At 44.7% G+C, this 21,863-nt stretch overlaps 1 protein-coding gene across 1 annotated transcript; it reads left to right on the top strand.

Moving 5' to 3' along the window:
- The first annotated feature begins 5,087 nt into the window (after positions 1 to 5,087).
- Positions 5,088 to 21,818, top strand: LOC128912864 (glycerol-3-phosphate dehydrogenase [NAD(+)], cytoplasmic-like). Its single transcript, XM_054209553.1, has 8 exons — positions 5,088 to 5,228; positions 10,812 to 10,989; positions 12,853 to 12,993; positions 14,220 to 14,358; positions 16,094 to 16,206; positions 17,790 to 18,023; positions 18,171 to 18,277; positions 19,619 to 21,818. Exons 1-8 carry the CDS (start codon positions 5,188 to 5,190, stop codon positions 19,713 to 19,715), a joined length of 1,050 nt encoding a protein of 349 aa, XP_054065528.1. The 5' UTR covers positions 5,088 to 5,187; the 3' UTR covers positions 19,716 to 21,818.
- Positions 21,819 to 21,863: the final 45 nt, after the last annotated feature.

Here is a 21,863-nt window from a genome sequence, read left to right as displayed (position 1 = left end):
TCACTGTTGATTTGTTTTCTAGATCCCACGAGTCGGTAAAAGCAGACTGCAAGAAGTCCGTGTGGAAGCTGTAAAGCTGTGAGTAATTTGGACTGTCAGCTCTTGGGGACATAAACGGACATAATTTATTTGTACCTGGAAGAACTGCTTTGAGATATTACATGCTGCCTCTGGATAAATGGTTATTATTTACTACCTATAATTAAAAGCAATTAAGCATACAATAATTTAGTGTTTATATATACGCATTTAAAAGCATGCAAATCTTCCATTTAGAATGTAATTCAGGGAAAGCTTATGCGCAAAAATTTTCCAGTGGCAAACAGAGACGCCCGTGATATAGGAGTAATTTTGATGCTAATGGCGTCCACCAGGCTGCCCAGGGTAAGGTAAGGGTCAGGGGTGGTGCGGAGGGTCAGTGTGGGCAGAGCTGAAGCGGTAGGTTATGAATGGTTTGCAGACCTCAGCCAGGGGAGGCTTCTGAGGATGCTCACTGCAGACAGGCTCCTCTCGCACACCCAGGCTGAGCGTGGAAACCCTTGTTCTAAACTCCAGACCTACCCCAGCCTTAGTGCGACCCATGGCTCCGCAGGTGAGAAAGCTCAAGGTTTGCTGTTGAGTCCTGCTGACAGCGGCCCACAAAGTTCAGCAACAAAAAAGAGCAATTTTCAGCTCCTCTTTCCCTCAACTCTGAAGCCTGCATTCCTAGAGATGCCGAGGAGCCATGCTGTCTGGTCACCACTCCAGGGAGGGAGAAATTCATATCCTGCTTTGCTTTCAAGAAGTCACAAGACAGAAGAGGCTCCCTGAACATTATTTCTCTCCAAAGAGATCAGACTAAGGCAGAATATTACCCGTTGCTCCATATGCCCACACAGGATGCAAACTGTGATGCAGACAGTACAGGACATCTTAGGAATACGCAGAAAGCCTAGTGAAAAAAGGAGAAGGAAGTGATTTGCAGAGAAAACTATCATTCAAACACACAAAATTAAAGCTACAGCTCAAAATCAAAACAAATCAGACCTGCAGAGGGAAGGAAAACAAGAACAGAAGGGTTTTAGCTGCATGACTACAAAGAAAACAAAGGAGAGGATCACCAACAATAACAGCAGTGAAGACAGCTAAGAGCTGTAAGAATGTGTTGCTTCAATTTCCATGAGGAAGCTCGTGTAACCCCAGGGAGCAGAGGCAGCAGAGTCTAATGGGCTAAAGGGCAGGGATATGGAAATTACCACATGCAACATCACCACAAAACTCAAGAGCTCTTTACCCTTCACTTCTGAAGAGTAAATAACCTCCATCACTGAAATCTGCAGGCATTTTAGCCCAAAATCTGTAGGCCTTTTAGAGCAAATGTTAGCCATGAGTAACAACAGACATGGAGAGATGCAGAAACCAGGTTAAAGTGCAAGCTAGGTGTGTTATATGTAGACTAACCCAATATATTTCTTTGATAAGATAATTGCATTTGCAGACAAAGGAAAACTAATAACTCCTATCAACCTGGACTTTGGTAAGGCATTTGATTTGATATTACCTAGATAATTATTAGTTAAACTCAGGAAGATGAGGGTTAACATAAACACTACAAAATGCCAAAGGAATAGTATTGGGGGTGAAAACTGCTGATGGGACCGACAGCAAAATTATAGGACTGGAGGAACGGGGCTTACTGAATAATTTCATTAGATAGCTCGGTGCAAGAAATGACTAGTGGGGTAATGAAATTTGCTAACGACAAAGTTGGGAGACTTTTTCAGTAGAGAGGAAATCCTACAGGAAGAATTATATGATTGCTGCGCCCTCATTATAGACATGGGATGAAATGTAACAGCTTAAAATGCAGGGCCGTGCACTGGGAGATTGATGAAATTTCTGGTGTAAATTAAAATTTATCTGCTATGAACAACAGAAGAGGAAAAGCAGCATGCCTGATGTAGTTATTAAAAAGATAAATACAATCTTGTATGTAGCCAGCCATGTATTTCCGGGAACAATAAGTGAATATGTACAAGGCACCAGGTAAAATTCTGCTGAGATTTTAGGGCATCATCATTCAGGTTATCAGTGTCCAGCAAACCTGAATTCATGCTGGAACAGGTGCAGAGAAGTTCCATCTGGGTAATCAGAGGGAGATAAGAGAGCGTGTCTTGCTGAGCTTGGCAAAATGAACGGCGAGGGGGGGGGTCCAATTCTTCTCTGTAAATACATTTGGGGTTTAAGGCAGGCAGAGTGGGAGAACAAGCACCAGGGGAGAAGAATCATTCACATTTATAGACAGCGCTTATGCTAGAGCAGATAGCCATAAGGTGGATATGGGCATAAATCGGATAGGGAAGGAGGAGAAAGGCTCTCGCTGTGAGAGGAGTAACGGTCTCAAACAGCTTCTCAGTAGGAAAGAGGGGGCAAAAAAATACTAAGTAGCTTTAAGAGGAAGCATGATAAAGCTGTGAGCTGGCAGCAAGAACTGGGCAGCGAGTGTCCTTCCAGGCCCAGCTCCAGCTCACCTGGGGAAGGAGAACAGAGGACTGGCCCTATCCCATACTCACCCAGTTCACCCAAACATCACCAACGTGTGGCCAAGGAAGCAAAGTACGCAACGGCTGTATCTATACCACAGGGCAGAGCATACTGCCCTTTACCTTCCCCTCAACTCCCTCCCTACAGAGCACCCGTCCCCACCTCTCCTCCTTGCCCATGCTCTGCCTGACAAGTTTGATATTTCTCAGTCACATTTTTTGGCTTTGCCCCCATAGGAAGAGCCACACCCGGCTTAGAAAAAAATGCCCGCCGGCTGCCCTGGCTTTGCCGCACTGACAGAGAGGTTTTTCTGTTTGCAGCACCTGCCAAGTAGAGGAAAACTGTTCGGTTGCGTAAACGCCAGCTGCTGACATGTGCATGACCCATTAGGTGCAGATCAGGTGAGCTTGGGTGGCGGTGGCCTTGAGAGGGGTGTCTTTGCCCTCCCTATTAAGTGGACTGAGCTTTTATGTCTGTTAGGTACTAATGACTCACACTTGAGAGGTAGAGCTCGTAGGCTTATGTGAAAAACAAACATTGTGCCTTTGTGGGAAAGAACAGGTCTTTCTCCTTGCCTGATAAAACAACAGTTGTCAGCATCCGCTGCTGTGTGCTATATGGCTTCAGGGCTCTGGAATCTGAGAAGGACCCATTTCCTAGGGCCATTCTGTGTCCCCACACCACACTGCCACTGAGACAGCCTTGGCATCCGAACCTGCCCTGTAAAACTGCCTGCAGACCTCCTGGAACAGTCCTTTGTGCGTGAACGCTCTCCTATCCATCTCCACAGAGCAGTGACAGCACAAATCCAGAGGACAGTTCAGCAGCAGCACAAGTCATCTACTTCCACGGCCGATTAGTGTCACAGATGTATAAGCTAATGTCCCAGGCTGCGTCCTCTGCTCTTCACAAGATCTGCCGTATCCATCTGCCTGCTCATCCCCTGCCAGCTTCTGCGCACCAACCAAATGGTCAGAGCAGCCAGAATGTGGAGGGCACATAAATCCGTCAGTCCAGAGGCCACAAAACTGATACAGCTCCCCTTTGTAATTAAAAGCTTCCACATTCATTTAGATGAAACCGTTACAGTTTGCAATACTTATGCGCTACTTAGACTAGGGACATCTTCTGTGGCAGGCATTTGTTGCAGAAGCCAGTGCTTCAGTGAGAGTGTCCTCCTGCCCTTGGGGCCTGGGGACTCAGCAGGGCAGAAGAGCTTCCAACAAGCAGAGAAGTCTTGAGGGCTGAACAGGGCAAGGAGGATGACGGCTCCTCCTCTCCTCCTCTCCTCCTCACCTCCACAGTAGATAACCTTCACAGTGGTTGAAGGAGTTAAAGGGAGAAGAGGGGTAAGAGGCACAGAGGAGCTCTACAGCCAGGGAAAGAGTAAATCATGGTGAACAAGCAGGAGACTGGAGGAAATGCACCTGGAACCAGAGAAAGGCTCTTGTGCTTTGGCTGTGCTCGAGCTGTGCATGTGGGTAATGTCTCTTCTCGCAGAGCTGCCCATCAGGCTCCACACGCGCCCAGGGTCCCAGGTACACCTTCCTTTTCAGCAACCTGTCCTGGACATTTTCTCAAGGTATTATATGGCAGGATTTTGCCCTAGTTCATTTATTGTGTCCCCAAACACTCTTGCCATCAGGACGCACCAAATAGCTGAGCCGATGAAGCTGGCAGCAGGTGACCTGAGCATATGTGCACCTCCAGAAACACCCACGGGTTTCTGAAACGCTGGCAACCACCTTCCCTCTGTGAGTCACAGGGTCAGGCGTCCTCATAACACGAAGCCAGAAACCCACCGAGCCAGGCCCCTGGCACAAGGGTAGCAGACGGTGGTCACCACTGAGCCTACAGCCGCCAGCAAGGATGGGAGACCGGGCACAGCAGGATGAGGGGAAGCAGGACAAGCAAGAGCAGGGAAGGAAGAAAACGCAGCTCTCTGCCTCAAAAACGAGAGAGAAAGCTGCTTTGGAGAGGAGACAGGGTGTAGTGGAGGGCTGAGAGGTAAAATGTGGTAATTTGTAGGGCGTTATGGATGATTAGACCGTGTAGGGGAAAAGGAACGACGCTCCGTTTCGTCCTTCCTTGCAGAGAACTTTTATTTGATGTCCCATATTAAGAACTGTGATATATTCCATGATTAATCAGCTGAATTTGGCCCTGCGAATGCACTCATAACCCTTCCCTGGGTGCGCTCCTCAACTGTCGGGAGAATTTAAGCCACGATGCGTCTGGCTGGCAGGGCAGGTGGGACCTCGGGATGTTTCCCACTGCCCCTAAGGGCCAAGTTTACACCCCTCCCATCCCTTACCCCACCCCGCAGAAATCCTCGGGGCCGCCGATGGGCAGGAAGGTCCCCACGCAGGTCCTCATCCCCGCGAATTCCGGAGAAGGCACCGTATTCCCCGTTCCCCCTGCAGGGCACTGAGTGCGCGTCCCCCCTCCCCGCTCTCCCCCGACGCTGGCAGGGCAGGGACCCCTCCGGGGCTGCGGGCGGAGCCCGGGGCGGGGGCGGCACTGCCACCGGGGCTCACGCCCGTCCCTCCCGCAGGCGCCGGGGGCCGGGCCGGCGGGGGCGGTGCTGGCAGGCGGGCCGAGCCGGGCCGGGGAGAGCCGAGCCACTCCGCCGGTAGCAGCGCCGGGCCGAGGGCAGCCCGCAGCATGTCGCCGCTCCGCGTCTGCATCATCGGCTCGGGGAACTGGTGAGTGCCGCAGCGCGGGGGGGGCACCTGTCCCGTCCGTCCCCCCCCCGCCTCTCCCCTGCCCCACTCCTCCCTTTCCCCCCGTTTCTTTCCTTCTTGCTCCCCGTTTCCCCTTCCTTCCTCGTTTTTCTCCCCCGCCCACCCCCCCGCAGCGGGTGGCGCGCCCGGGGGGCGCTTCGCAACAGGTCCGGTGCGGGGAGCAGCGGGGGCCGGGGGGCGCCGGGGCGGGCGGCGGAGCGTCTCCGCGGTCCCGAACCCGCCGCCCCGATCGCCCCCTGCCTCGGCCGAGCGGGCTGGGCGGGCGGGGGCCAGGGGAGAGGCAGCGGGGCCGGGAAGAGATGAGGGTCCTGCATCGCTGAGGTGCGTGAGGCGTTTAAAGGCTGGTGACAGGACAGCGACAGCCCAGAGGGAGCTGCGCCCCTGCGGCTGTGTGTGCCCGTGGCAGGGCCCAGGCAGCTCAAACAGAAAGCCAACCGCATCCTGGGCCGCATCAAAAGAAGCGTGGCCAGCAGGGCGAGGGAGGCGATTTCTGCCGCTCTACTCCGCTCTGGTGAGGTCCCACCTGGAGAACTGCGTCCAGCTTTGGAGTCCTCAGGACAAGAAGGACATGGAGCTGTTGGAGGGGGTCTACAAACATGATGAGAGGGCTGGAGCACCTCTGCTGTGAGGACAGGCTGGGAGAGTTGGGGTTGTTCAGCCTGGAGAAGAGAAGGCTCCAGGAAGACCTTAATAGCAACCTTTCAGTGTCTGAAGGGGGGCTACAAGAAAGCTGGAGAGGGACTTTTTACAAGGGTACGTAGTGATAGGACGAGAGGTAATGGCTTCAAACTGGAAGAGGGGAGATTTCGATGAGATATCAAGAAGAAATTTTTCGCTATGAGGGTGGTGAGGCACTGGCACAGGTGGCCGAGAAGCTGTGGCTGCCCCATCCCTGGAGGTGTTCAAGGCCAGGCTGGATGGGGCTTTGGGCAACCTGGTCTAGTGGGAGGTGTCCCTGCCCAGGGCAGGGGGTTTGGAACTAGATGATCTTCCAACCCAAACCATTCTATGATTTCCCACACTCGTAAGAATACGTCAGCTACTGCTCAGTCCTTTCTAGCCTGGTCAAAAGCACGGCTCTCCAGTGCTCCTTGGGTCTGACAGACCCCACTGAAGTTGGTAAACCCTGTCTCACTAGATTTCATATCTTATTTTTCTTATGGTTTATGTAAGCTTAGCACAAACAGAACAACACGTATGTACACGCACTTAGGATCAACAAACCCAGCCTCCAGGTAGCTCAGTGGATTCTTTTTGTACAAGGAAAGCAAATGCTTTAAGATTTTAAAAATATCTGACAGCTAAGTGGAAGCAAATGCCAAAAAAAAAATCAATGGATGAGGGAGTGGTTGCTTGTGAGCTGCTGAGAACATGACACAGTTAAAGCACGACTCTTTGCCTTCCTGCGTTGCAAAACCAGTCCAGTGCTTTCTGAGCCCCCACACGCATGCTTTTTCCAGATCACAGGCTCTTTGTGCATGACATCGCTCAGACACAGCCCTTCACATGTAACTGCAAAGCGACGTCTTCTTCAGGAACTCACCTGGCTTTCTCTGGCACCGACAGATGCAGTTCTGCCCCATCATTTCTCACCAGCATTTCACCCACTGCCAGTTTCACCACGTCATCCCTCGCTTCTGTCCCTCCCCTGCTGCCCTCTTCTCCCTCACCACAGGCATCCAAGCCTGTGCAGGCAGCTCGGTGTCACTTCCAAGCCCCTCAACAGCCACGGCTGCACATCCGAGAGTCAGCTTTTGCCTTTGGTCGGCCCACAGCCTTCATCATTCTCTGGCTGCATCCTCAGGCAAGCACCTCCTGCCTTTCCCAAGCAGTCCCCTTGCCATAAGACATTCTCCAAAGCCGCTTAGTTGTCTTCCTTCAGATCTGTGCTCGAGAAGGTTCTCTTCCTTTCACGTATACCTGCAAACTCGGAAAGAGTTATGCCGCAGAGATACAGAGGCCCCAGCTCATTCAATACTATCTACTTACTCGTACTGCCTGTCCACCTGGGCCCATCTCTTGCTTCCCACCAGATACAGAGACTCTAAAATCTTTGGGGAGGAGATAAACATTGCGCTCTGATGTTTAAATCGCATCTATTCATAGCCTCTGTGGTAGAACAGGTTGTCTTAGCACAACATAGGAATATAATGTTTGTCTTTGGCAAACATTTTTTTCTTATGTTCCTCCTGAATATTTGGGTGACAGTTCAGCTCACTGCTCTTCAGTCTTTCCTGCGGCTCAGAAACGTGGCTGACGCGTGACGCAGCGTGTCGCAATAGCTCGTGTCAGCTGCAGAAGTTCAGCAGGTCACAGGGACTTAGTAAGTCAACAGCGCCAGCAGACTCCCGAGTGATGTGGTTAAGCGAAGTAAGTGCTGCACAGCATTTTGCGGTTGCCAGTCAGGTGCAGGAGGGTTTGTGTTCACGTTAATCGTGGCTCAGTTACCTGTTTTTAAAAATAGAGGTTTAATTCACTGCCTGGCCCATCAGAACCCAAAAGCTCTCCCAGTCTTCTTAGATTCATTTGGACTGCAGGGTCCTCAGCAAAGATCCAGCTTGAACTAGGGTCTTGTCTTCAAGATGGCCAGATGGCCAGGCTTTTTACTGAGGTGCATGGAAGGAAAATGATAGAAGTGGTCATAAATTGAACCAAAGGAGGTTCTGACTCAATATATAAAGACAGGGGGAAAAAAAAACCCCAAACCCTATAGGAATACTAAAGCATTGGGGCAGGTTGCCCAGAGAGGAGGTGGTCCTTGGAGAGCTTTCAAGACTCAACCGAACAAAGCCCTGAGTAACCAACCCATCTGAACTCAATGTTGTTCCCACTTTGGAGACCTCTCACAGTCCCTTCCAACATGAGTGATACTAGAATTTAAAAAATTTAGGGTGGTTTGCTAAGAAAGAGACAGGAGGAAGACATGATCATCTTCAAGTGTCTGAAGGAGAAAAAGAATATTCCATCCTTCTAGAATAGAAATGGGCTTGAACTGCAGTAAGAAAGACTTAGGTTAAATGTGAGGATGACCTTTCTAATGCTAAGGGTTGCAAAATCGTGGGATGGGCTGGTTGGGAAAGGGAAGAGACCTGCAATCGCTGAGGTCTTTGAGACCTCCTCGGAAACACTATTAGGAATGCCATAAGTATATTTGACTGCCTTTTGTATAGGGAAGGGATGAGCTGCTTCATGGCGTCCTTTCAGCTCTCATTTCCACCAGATCTGATGTATGCCACAGACGCTTTCGTATTCATATATGTAAATAATGGATCTTATTTGAGTTATTCTACATCAAAGCTTTCCCGTTATACTGATAGGAAATCTCCAGATAAAAGCTTTCTTTTTCTTAGCGATATGTAAATCAGTTCCAACGTGAATTAACATAACTGTGGAAAAAAAAAAACCTGATTGGTAGCTTCCACTTACTTTTAAAAATTATCTAAGCAGAGTTCTCAGTCTTCTATTAATTTTCACTAAATTGGGTTTTGGAGAAAAAAAACGTGGCAAAGTCTTTATATGTGAACGTTCTTGTTTTTTGACTTTTCCGCCAAGCCCGTGTAGCCTACCGACCACCGCCTTCACAGACAAAGCAATTCTTCCCACGGCTGATCAGTGGTGACTGAATTTTAAATGAACTTAGTAAAACATCAGGTTTATGGACTGTTTGTTTTGTGGCGAGGTGTTTTCCCTGATGACTGTTCAATGTCTTTGAAACATTAAACCCTTTCTCCTCCAATTTCTCATTCATCTGAAGAGAAGCCAAACGAAAATACTGTCTTTTATGGAGCTACACTTATGGCTGAGAAACCTTCAGAGATGGTGAAGGTACCTTGCCCATAGGAAAATACTTGGGTGGCAGCATCCAAACGCGGTGGTAATGACAGCTCTGCTGTAAGATCGGATTTATCGGATGAGAGTTGCGAGTCCCATTCAGGATTTCAGAGGTTAGAGCTGGAGTCTGCATCTTTCAACAGAAAAATCATATGAACTTGGTACGTAGCTAGAAAAGTTATTTTTATGGATAGGCTTGAGGTCTAAGTTCTGCATTTAGATCTCAGATTCATCCATAAAAACAACTTTTCTTCTTAAAACACGTTTCTTGTGCTGAGCCACAATTCATCCTCAGCTCAGGCCTTGATTGTCCTCCCTGTTGATAAGTAGGGCAAAAGACCCAGACTATAAGTAATTTTAGAGATAATACTTCTCTGACAGTAAAGGTTCCCCCCTGAAACATTTCTCTACGTATTTTAAAGGACAAAACCCAATCACCCCTTTTTAGAAAAAAAGCATTACGGCAGCTCAGGATACAGCATATAGTCAACACGCATATGTCAACACTAAGCAGACTGAAACCTGACCTCGGTAGGACTTCCTTATCGTTCAAGATTAAGATGAAGCCCTTTTATTACTTATTGAGCAATTCAGCCGTGTGCAAACCTGTTACATCAAAAATACAGTCGAGCCCAGGAGAGCCAGCTACAACGCGGTTTCCCGATGAACCACTGCCAGCACAGACCTACCTGGACTTCGACTTGGGTATAGTTGAGACCTTTGTCAGTTCCAGAAAACACACCGCAGCTAAACCCTGCTCCTGCAGGTGTCTTACAAGCGGGTCAGAGGACAGGAGTGTTGCAACTGCAGCTCCCCTTTCAGTTGTGTTAGTAAAACGGCCAGTACGCAAAAGATTAAAGTAGTATTAAAATGAAAAGGAGGAACAGAGGAGTAAAAATAATCGCCCCGCCTCCCCATAGAATTTAAAGAGCTTTAAGCAACACTTGCAATATTTTCTGCAGGGTTTTTTAATTCTCTCTTGCCAATAAGCGAACGTTTGCAAGGCTGCAGTGGTGATGGGGAAATCAAATTATTGTCTAAACTGAGATTAAAAAATGCTCAGCACGACTGAAGAAGAGTAAACTGGATGGTTAAAATACCCTCAGGCTGCAACTATTGCAGATCCTGTTACAGTGATAATTACAGCAATATATAAAGAGAAACCATCAGGTTGAAGATTTATTTATTTTTTTTTAAGAAAAGAACAATTTCTGAGGATTTCAGCTCTTACATAAAATCCTTATTGCAACTGCTTGGTTATTGGTAGGAAAGTGGGATGCATCTATTTTAGATGAGATGCACAAAGGCTGTCACAGCAAGATCGTTCAGCACTGCTTTGCCACCCGGATTATTTTACATTTGTTGGTCTTCAGAAAAAAAGAATTATCCGAGGAGCAAGAGAGATTTTAATCCCAGTTCCTGTATTTTTAGTGCAGTTGATGGTACATCACATTCCCACTCTGTAGTCTTTGATGGGACCGTAGATCCCTTATTACAGTTATGTTTTCTCTGGCTCTACTTTCTGTTTTTAAACTGAGGGGTTTTGGATGGAGAATAGGAGGAATAAAGCTTTCTGAGAAACGTAGCAAGCACCTGAACAGCTTTATAGCGCAGGCCTTTTATGAATTATTATGTTTAAAGTAATTTGTGTTTCCAATTCACAATAAAACTCCTTTTTCCCTATTAGTTATTTCTTTCTTTTTTTTTTTAAAGGGGATCAGCCATAGCAAGAATCATTGGCAAAAATGTCCAGAAATCCAACAGATTTGATCCTACTGTCAAGATGTGGGTATTTGAAGAGATCATCAATGGAAGAAAACTCTCAGAAATAATCAACCAGGAACATGAAAATGTTAAATATCTGCCTGGATACAAAATACCCAAAAATGTGGTAAGTTGGAAAAAAAAAAAATCACTGAAATATTATTATTTTTTATAAGGGAGGCAACATCTGGCAAAATTAAAATTAGGAAGTAATTCACTGCTTCATTCTGATTTGCCACCTAACTGAAATATTTTAAGTGTGCTGAAACAGAACTCATTTCTGTGACGCTTGCTTGTCTCACATGTCACACACAACTTCAAACACGGAGTTGTGTCAGGTGCTGGTAACGCACCATCCTCCTCTCCGGCAGGAATCGGCATAACTCTAGAAATGGCAGGCAGAGATCTGTCTACACAGAGCTGAGGTTGTTTCAAACCCACAACATCTTCTGGAAAAAGAGGGAAAGCTGCTGCTCTCCCTTCTCCTAAAAAAGAAATCAACAGCACAGCTAACAGCTGTGGCTTACAAGGAGATGAACAATGAGTTATCGGCTCACGGGTGATTTCAGGATAGCAAGACACTGCTATAAATGCTGTAAATTCCACCAAAGATATAAGCTGTTTAATTTTCATGTACATTTAAAACACCAAGTTATGCATCTCTACTTAAATTAATTAGCTTAGATAATTTATCACTACCGAAGCACGCAAGGTGAGGGCTTTTGGCTGTTCAAGGTTTTCCCAAATGCCACTGTTTTGTGAGTTAAAGTAAGTAGCGCCGCGTTTCTTGAACAGTTGCAGTTGTAAAAGGAAGTTAAGACGTTGCACGTGATGGGTCTCCTTGCTTGGAGAGTGGTTATATTTAGTACTCCGTTTAGTGCTGCGATTGCATATTTGCACTCCCGTGGTTTGAACTTGGCACACAGTTCTCCTGGGTTACTCGCCCGTTATTTTCACAGCCCTCTAGCAGATCAACAGGCTTGTCCTCAGCACCTGAGATCAGCCTCATCCTCTCTATAGCAAAGTCCGAGGCTCTACTGGCAGAAATCAGCTGGTTGCAGTAAAGCCTGGAGGCACCCTCACATCCTCATCTCCGACTGAGAAAAAAAAACCCCAACACCCCAACCTGCAATATTTTGGAGAGACAGGAGCCCTGTTCAGTGCTGCCAGCTTCTGCCCTCCTCCCACTTTGCCTTTTTCCCGGAGAAGCAGCCTTGCTGGCAGCAGTTCTGGTTCTCCCGGTGGGAATCCCACTTGCTCTAAGGCTGCGTGCTCCAAGGCTGCATCCAAGGGCAACGTTTGCTCTGACTGTAAACTGCTTGTGATAGCAGGCTCAAATTCACCTGCCGTTGGCTCTGTAGCCTGGACTGAGTCATCGTTCTGAGTAGTGCTAGCATTTGGAGGAAGATAGAGCTTGTTAGTTACTAAATGTGTTAGGTACATTTTTCTAACTATTGGCCACGTTACCCATCCCACCCCAAACACGATAATAATCTCTGCCTTTTGATATAATTTATTCCTGAGTAGCTCTCAGCTAGTGACCTATGGAAACTAAAGACTGTCAGAAGAGGCTCTGTCTCGCCACCCTGCTTCATTCCCATGCTCCCCATTCATCCTAGCAGAACCACACAGGGTTGCTCAGTATCTTCGGGAACCACCTGCAGAAGCAGAATCAGCGAAGGGGCTTCCCAGGCCAGTGCAAGTTGAGGAAGTATATCATCATCTTCCCCAGATTGTCCACAAAGGGATGGGATGGGAGGCAAGTTAAAATAATAAAAAAAAAAAACCCAAACCTAATAAAAGCTAGGCTGCTTTAGATATTTCAGAAGAGAGCTGCAGTTGCTCGCATGAAGAGCTAACAGCTCTGCAACAGCGCACGTTAAAATTAAGGACATTTGCAACGCATCTGCAATGGCTTTGGCCCATTGGTATCTTGCAAGGTGCGAGGATTCCTACCTAGGGGTCATTTCAGCTGTCACTCTTGTCCCAGGTGGCTGTACCGGACGTGGTCGAAGCAGCAAACGGGGCAGACATTTTGGTGTTTGTTCTGCCGCATCAATTCATTGGCCAAATCTGCGAGCAGATCGCATGCCAGATAAAACCCGGGACATTTGGGATTTCCCTGATCAAGGTAAGTTGAGGTCGATCTGTACAGGGTAAATAAATAACTACCTTCAACTTGAGGGTGGGAGCTCCAGTCCTCAGCTGTAGGCTCTGCATAAACACGCGCTTTTCTTCCTGCAAGAGTTAAAACTTACCCAGCCTCTGCCAGCCCTACTGCTGCTCCTGTGACCATGGAGAGGAAAGGATGGGGCAACCCATCTGGGCTAAGAGTGACCGTCTTTGCCAGCCATCTTTAGCCTGGATCGGTTCCTACTTGGACCAGCAGGGAGGTGAAAACGGGCAGAGAGAGGGCTACGTAAGCTGGTGCTGCTGCCAGAAAAAATACTCATCAGACTACAGCCTCAATTAACTCTGCGCTGGGAAGAGCGCTGGGTCAAAGTGCCTCTTCCAAGTACATGCTAAAGATGTTCTTGGCAGCATCAAAACAGCACAATAACACTAATGATTTTGCAGAACTGAAGCAATTTCAATCTGGCATGAACTGAGGAATCTCTTTTTAAGGTTAGAGATACCAGATTATCAGAATCTTAGAAGGAATTAACATTTTAAGAGAATCTCAGCCTAAAAGCCAGAGGCAAAGCATAGGAATATAGTCTACCGCTTCTTCTTTTGATTGCATTACAGGAAATATCCAATTTAAAATTGTAATGAAAGAAATGTAATTCAAGTTTTCAGACTGCAAGACCAGCTCTTCCCCCTTCCCCACCTGCCCCCGAAATTATTTCACAAGCAGCAGTGCATCAAGGAGAGGAAGGTGTGAGAGGAAGGAAATTCCTGCAAATTTACTTCTTTCTTTAGCTTAAAAAACCACCAAGACAGTTCAGTATACTCCTTAATAGCAATGAAGCACTCAGATTAATACTTAGTTCTTGCAAAAAAGTCACTGCTTGGAGGCTTAATTTAAAAGTCTGGTTCTGTACTACAGGAATTTAACACAAAGGCAAAAAACAGCATTAAAGCAAGCCTCAGGACAGCAGCTCTGGATACGAGGCCTCTTGTAGGGTTACCTGGAGTGCCGCTACCTTCTCCCCGAACTTGCCTTGATTTGCAGTTATCAAAGTACAAACCCAGAGCATTTGTATTAATGGCTAACGCTAGCGAATGTAAGACCCAAATCCTTCCAATTAAAACTGGAGTGCTGCAGGCAATAGGACACCTTCTGCTTTACTAGTGCTCTACTGCTGTCGCTTACCTATTCTATTAGCTTGGCTTTGACTATCGTCTCTTATTCAGGGGATCGATGAGGGTCCTGAAGGCCTGAAGCTCATATCTGACCTCATTCAAGAGAAACTGAAAATAGAAATCAGTGTGCTTATGGGGGCCAACATCGCCAAAGAAGTGGCTGATGAGAAGTTCTGTGAAACCACCATCGGTAACTATTGCAAAGAGCAAATTAGAGCCGCTAGCTGTGGTTTATCGTCACCTGTGGCTGGGCAACAGGAGAACCTCTGGAGGAAGCCGGGGGATGCGATGGGTTCTATGTGGTTCCCAAGTACTGCGGTGCCCACTGAGCTCGTTCAGGAAAGCAGCGTGATTTCCAGGGAGCTCAGTGCTGGCAGGATCAGATCCAAACCGACAGCGGTTTCAGTGCTGGGAGCTAATTTAGTCCATTAAAAAATTACAGTTTAATGTTTCTCTAGGAGTTGGCAAGGGCCACCTTTTGTGTCTGTACAGCTCAACGCTGAGTACGTCGGCAGTTGGTACACTATACAGTCTCGATAGAGAAGTGTAATCAGAAGCTCATATGAGCTCATACTCACCAAGGTGTATTTCTCCATCTTCAAATTTCTTTGTTTGACAAAAAGCCCAAAAACAAAACAAAAAAATCAACCCAGTAACATTCCATTCTTCCCTCCCGTTCAGACTGCTTGCCAAAACATAGCATCTGATCCTCCCAGAACTGGGTCTGACCTCATTTGGAAAGTTCATCCAGTAGTTTTTAAAATCCATTGATTTTTAAAGTCAGTCGAAATTAAAGTTACATCCTTCCATAGCTAGGGAAGGCAAAAAAAAAAAAATTGTTGCAATACCGTTCCTTTGCCTTGCAAGTGTTACAGTAATAGTGAAAACCATATCAGTGGGGCATTTGTTGCTGGCAGAGCAACTAAGCACAAATAGGACTAGACATGACTAGGAGAGTTGAGCAATATTCATTTTCTTGGTGGTAATTTAACTACTGCTGGCCCAGTTTGAAGCCACGCTGTGATGACGACTGTGCAAAGAGCTTTCTCCCTCGCTTTTGTCCTTGTGGAAAGCCCTATAGTCCAGAAACCGCCACCTTGAAGAGACTGGGTATTCTCCAACATCAATTATCGTGAAGGATGAGAAGCAAACCCAAAGTTTCTTGTGAGATGGGGTAGAAACCCCACAGCTACCAGAGTGCTATTACCCAGGCTCTTTAATACTCAAAAACAGAGTACCCAGAACCCCTCCAGGAGCAACAGGTAGAAAACGCTACAGGTCCTCACGGCCCAGCTCTCCCTGAAGGAAACCAAGTTGCCTCGTATAAAAATGAATTGACACTCCATTGAAAAGTCTTTGCCCAGCTCACTGCCCTTCCTCTCATTACGTAGGGCGAGCACTGTAATGACATGATACATGACCTCCATAAAATTGGTAACAAAAGTGTTCGAGCAGTGCCACTGTTCAGCTTCATCATCTGTGGATCTTCCTGTAATTGGGAATTAATGGGGCATTAATCATTTGCACCCCATAATAACATTTAGCAATTATACCACTTTACATTTTCGAAGCAGCAATTATACCATTGTGCTGTACGAAGCGATTTGTAAATGTTATCTTTTGCAAGGTTTGTGGTTATACAAGCTTTCTCAGGCAGAAAGCTGCGTTAGGCACTACCTACTTTTAAGCTCTTTAAAGTGTTATTAAGCGATGCTTGGTCAGTGCCCTGGGACTTGCAGACATTTAACACTGGCTTCCAGCAGCTGCTGTGACTGAGCTCACACAAATCTCTTGTTTAGCAACACCCAGTTACTGGGACCACAAAACGTAAAGTGCTCCCTGGGGCCTTATTTCAGGTTTCAGTTAATTGTGTGTACTCTGAAACATTGCAAAAACTCTCTTTCATCCTTCCTTCCTTCCCACAGGGTGCAAAAATGAAAAACAAGGGAAAATCTTTAAAGAATTAATGCAGACCCCCAATTTCAGGATTACCGTGGTGCTTGACTCTGATACAGTGGAGATTTGTGGAGCCTTAAAAGTGAGTAATTTCAAACCAAAATGTTTTTATTAGGGCCAAATTCTCCCGTCACCTGAGTCTTCTGTAAGCCACAGGGTCTAATACGAGTCCTGCCACTTTGTGATTGAGTGAGCATGGACAAGATATGAATTCATGTGCCAGTTTTCCAACCTGTAAAAAAGGGAAAATTTACTTAAAAATACAACTGTTGGCACAGCATTTCGAAATAGTTGTATTTTTATCTTTATTTTGCCAGAGGCACCTCTGCTTCCGAGGGCAGAATTTAGTCCACTGTATTTTCTCGCCTGCATGTTGTAAGCACATGGAACAAAGACTCTTACTACATATTGTAGCTCCCACTAAAAACTTATTTCCATGGGTCAAGTAGTAACCTGCTAGAAAGTTTGCATCAGAAGCGATGCTGTGTGTCGGCAGCGCATCTATCCAGCATTCAGATCGAGATCCCAGGCTGGAGCAGAAACAATACCAAAATCACCAAGTTTCCAATGGGTGAGATTCAGAGTTTGCTTTTAAGCGTACTGAAAGAGACTCCAGCCTGTGATCCGTTGTACTTTTTTATACATTCAATCATTTGTACTTCAATAATTCACCTTTTCTTGGAGGAGTGGGGAATTACTGGCTAGGAAAGAATTGGTCCTGTTCAACCTAACATACAAAAACAAAAGTTTCTTTACATAAAAAAAAAAAAACCAAAAAAAACCCCAAAACACCAAAAGTTTCTTTTAAAAAAAACCCCAGATTTTACTTTTGGCCACAGACTGGAACTCGGGGAAGGCACAGAGGGGAGTGAGGTTTTTTCTGCTCTGTGGGAAATCTTTGGTCTTCTTAAAATCATTGCTTTGGCATTGCCTTTGCTAAAAAAAAATAAAAAATAAATATCTGCAGTGGGGCACATGCATGCCTGGAGCAAACACTTCAACGGAAGTACTAGTACATATTACTCAAATACAGTGAACTACACTCATTTAGGGATTTATTTAGGGGCTGGGAATTGTGAGGTGGGAAGGGAGGTGTGCAGGACAATGGTGAAGAGTTGTAAAGATGTTTAAGATCCTGAGAGGTTTGTTTAGAGCTGTAGAAAAGGGCTATTTTACTGACCGTTTTTGCAGGAGAAACCAAAATTTGATCGACTGCAGCACCTGTATGTAGAACCCGTGCCTGTTTAAATTAGAGACACACAGAGAAAACCTAGGAAGGCATGACTTGGTGTGAGGTATTTTAAATAGTTAAAACAGAAAGGTCAGTGAGTCTCACCTTAGAACTAGCAGAAAACCAAACCATTAACTGCATACACGCTACGTGATTGCAATATTACTGTATAAAACAAGCTGCTTTGATTTTTTCCTCATGGGAATAACAGTGCATACTTAATAAAAATCTTCTAGAAGTCCAGCTACTTTTGTTCAACACTAACTAGCTGTCCACCTTCTTCATAAGATAAACACGGCTATCGGAAATTGAACCTTGTTCTGATGAAGACAGATTTGTGGGATTTTCGTAAAGCTCAGTGCACGCTCATGAACCTCACGTTTTGCCTGACCGTTTCCTTTCCTCCTCTATATTTCACACTAAACTGTTTGTAGAACATCGTAGCAGTGGGAGCCGGTTTCTGCGACGGACTGGATTTTGGCGATAATACGAAGGCAGCAGTTATACGTTTGGGCCTTATGGAAATGGTGGCCTTTGCCAAGATGTTCTGCAGGGGACCGGTATCAATAGCCACTTTCCTGGAAAGCTGCGGCGTTGCTGACCTTATCACTACCTGCTATGGAGGACGAAACAGAAAAGTAGCAGAAGCCTTTGCTCGCACAGGAAAAGTAAGGATTTTGAAATATTTCACACTAACACGTGAAGAAATCCTTCTGTGTTTTACAAAGGCATCATTAGCTGTTTACCTTCGTGATAACTGCTGGTACGGCAGCAGTATCCCCTCTGACCCAAGTAATCAGTCTCCTCTCTTCTAGTCCATCAAAGAACTGGAAAATGAGATGCTGAACGGACAAAAGCTGCAAGGTCCTCAGACCTCAGCTGAAGTCTACAAGATTCTGAAACAGAAAAATATGCTCGATAAGTAAGTGCTTTTATTTTAAAAAAGGGAATCGACAACAAAGGATGAGTGATTCATAACCTCCTTAATGGTACTCGTTCGTTTCCGTAACAACTGCTTTCTACATCTTGGGTCACAGTTAGAGCTCAGCTTAGCCTGACCCCTCATTGCCATGGTCGGTGGAATAGGATGAAGGTTAAACAGTGTCAGAAAAAACAAACCACAGACATATAGGAAACCAAAATAATCCAAAGGAGCTACCCAGACATCCCTGTGCCCCCAGACAAGACTGAAGGCCACGCACACAGTCAGCTTGCAAACATGATCTATGGGTCAAAGAGTTTCTTGTTCTCAGCACGTCACCATTACAGCTTGCAGCAATACTGCTCTCAGCGCAAACCTTAACTAGGTTATCTCAGTATAAAATGCAGGAATATGCTCCTAATCAAAAAATTTTATACATATTGAATAGGTCATATGTGCTGATATCAATGCTTTAGTGTGACAAATAATGCTGAGATAAAAAGTACTTCTAGTTGTTTGGGGAATATAAGGTTATTTATAATTTGAAACCTCTGTCTCAGCTTACACAATAGAAGAGATGAACTTCCCTCCACCCCATTCCCTCTTATACATTAGCAGGACTTAGAGGTCAAACATTGCTAAATGAATACTTTAAAAATAATCCTGTTAGAATTGTAACAGATATAGAAGACTCAAGTAGCATTATCTTTCAAAGAATGAGAGAGAGAGAAAAGCTCATTTTGACAGGACATGAACTTTAAATCAAAACTTGATCTAATAACTATCGCTATAATTGCACTTAGTTACACACTCAGCTCCAAATCATTCAGTGGACTCATTTTTTACCACATAATGACTAAAAAAGCTTGCAAAAGGAAAAGAACCCTTTAAGCCATGAAGAAAAAAAAAATCATTAGACATTTTAATTCTTTTTAGTCTTTTTGATATCAGTAATGAATACGAATAATATATGCATTTTGCATACAGGAGGAAAAAGGGATATTCAATTCAAGATTTTGTCAGTAAATGAAAACATTGGATAGGAATTTTAGCTCCAAAACAGCTCGTCTCTGCTGTCACCCCCCAAAATTGTCCCTCGTTCTTCTTAATTGCCCTAATTTCATTCTTACTGCTTTGTTTTTATACTGTTTTTCTTTTTTTATACTGGACGACTATATAGTCTTCCACAGTAAAGGTACCTCCAAGTTAAAATTCTATTGTAAAGAGAAAGAAAAGTTTTCCGCTTTTCTTTTAATATAACATTAAAAAAAAATATTTTGTTTTTTCCATTATAAATGGAATGGAAATGTTTATATTTTCATTGCTACGCGCTTCTTTTAGGTTTCCGTTATTTACAACCATCTACAAGATCTGCTACGAGGGTGAATCGATCCAGGATTTCATCATGTGCCTGCAGAACCATCCGGAGCACATATAGACATCCGCTCTCCTCACCTGGTCACCTTCTGCTCTTTCCAGGACGCCTGTCCCCTCCACAGCAAATAAAGTAGAGCAACAGGTGGTGTGACAACACTTGCTGTAAAAGCAAGAGAGAATGTATTTCAGTATCCTCATTCTGGGGGTAAAAATCTGCCTTTAATTTCAATATTATACCCAAGGAACAGGAAATGAATGTACAATTTAACAGTATTTGAATGTGGGCATTTGCCTAGAGCTACTTTCTTGTTGATTGAAAACAGTTCCCTTTGTAATTTCCATAACAAGAGCTCAATCCAGCTCACGTGAACCTCAACATTTTGCCTACTAATATTACTTACGGAACAGCACGAGATGCTGAAAAATTGAAGAACTCATTCAAACAGAAAAATTCTAGTAAAAAAACCTAAGTTGACAGCAACAAGATCCAATCATGTGGGCAAATGTTGGGTTTCCATAATTCCCCTCAAACACAAATAACGTTTTGTATTTTGTGACATTTAGCCCTTCCTTGATTTCATTTCCCAGCGTAAGGCTCTTTGGAAAAATAGGTATCGTTACTGTGCTCAGACACATGAATATTCGGTAGATGTATAAATAAAACAGTTTAGGGGGTGGGGATTGGGGATTTATTTTTTTTTGTTTGAAATTTAGGACACTAGGAATCCTCAGTAGCTATCTGACCTTCATTACACTTACTGTATTCTGTTGAAATACACAAAAAAAAAAATGTGGAATAACCAAATACATTTATGTTAGCGTCAGGATTTCTCAGCAAGTGATTAATTGGTACTAGCTGAGAGGGGAGAGCTGGAGGTTGACAAGGAGGGAACATGCACAACTCCAGCTTGTGCAATGCTGTTATTTTGAGGACGTAACAGTGAAAAACCCTCTGTAATACTTGACTTTTTATACATGCATGGAAACGACCGCTGTAGACGCACAGAAATTCTGTAAAATTGCATTTGAAACCGGGCTGCATTTTAACTCCACGGGACTGATGCCCATGCAACTTCCCCATCTCTCCAGACTGCAGACCAATGCCCTGATCCTGCTGTAGCTTAAGCAACGCATCTTACACTCCAGAAGGGAGATCTCTCTACCTACTTCTAAATTTTAAACACAAACTGGTTCATAAACCAGTTGTTTTTGGGTTTTGTTTTCGTTTTTTTTTTTTAGCTACCAATGGCGTTAATTTTAGAAACATGAAAGTTTTTAAACCTTATAGCTGTACTTGGGTAACTTTACATACCTGATTTTTTCAGAGTTAAAGCCATCTATAAAACGAACAGTGGCACATTTTATAAGCTTTAATACCCTTTTGAAACACTCCTATTTTGAGACAAGGCAAATGAAGAGTAACCTACTTTTGCTTTGTCTGATTTTCCAAAATAGCAGCGAGGAAGGCAAGTGGGTTTTTTAATCTCTCCATGTATTTGCTGACATAATTGCTTAGGGATAAAATAATAAAATAAAAAATCTAGATTATAAAATTGTCTCCAATCTGCATTTTGGAGAAACGTTTTTATGTCTTTCACGTTTATCAGAGTTATATATATATATATTAAAAAAAAGTATTACTTTTAATTATAAATATATTGTAAGAATCTCAGTCTCACAGGTAGCAAAGCTGGCTTGGGTACCAGAAAGGGCAGCTGCAGCATCACTGATCCCTGCCGAACAGCAGCGAAGGTGGCTCAGCTCCTCCAGCTCCGAGTCCGGTCCCAGCCAGCAGGCCAGGGCTCTGCAGGGCAACGCCAACATTCCTTCCGCTGAAACGGGAATTGCCTGGTCAAATCCTTTACACAAAACAGGGAAATATCATCTTCCATTTCAAGTGGAAAAAAAAAAAAAAAAGACTTAAATATGGCATAATTTTTAAGTATTGCATACATGAGGATAGGATAGAGAATTCAGGAACCTCCTTACCTCACTGTCAGGCTGAACTTCTGATAAGTCACGTATGAGCTAATAATAATATAAAATGTTTTACATTCAAAGTGTATCAATAACAGTTTAATAAAGTGATCAATATGCAGACTCGATGTAATTTCATTTTTCAAAATTGTCACAAAATAAATGACTGTTGTAATGGTGGTCCTTTATCATGCTTATACTTGCAGTTAATAATTGTCAGCTCTCAAGAAAA

Source organism: Rissa tridactyla, chromosome 7 (assembly GCF_028500815.1).
Source record: "Rissa tridactyla isolate bRisTri1 chromosome 7, bRisTri1.patW.cur.20221130, whole genome shotgun sequence".
Taxonomy (NCBI): Eukaryota; Metazoa; Chordata; class Aves; order Charadriiformes; family Laridae; genus Rissa; species Rissa tridactyla.
This window is presented reverse-complemented; position numbering and strand designations above follow the sequence as displayed.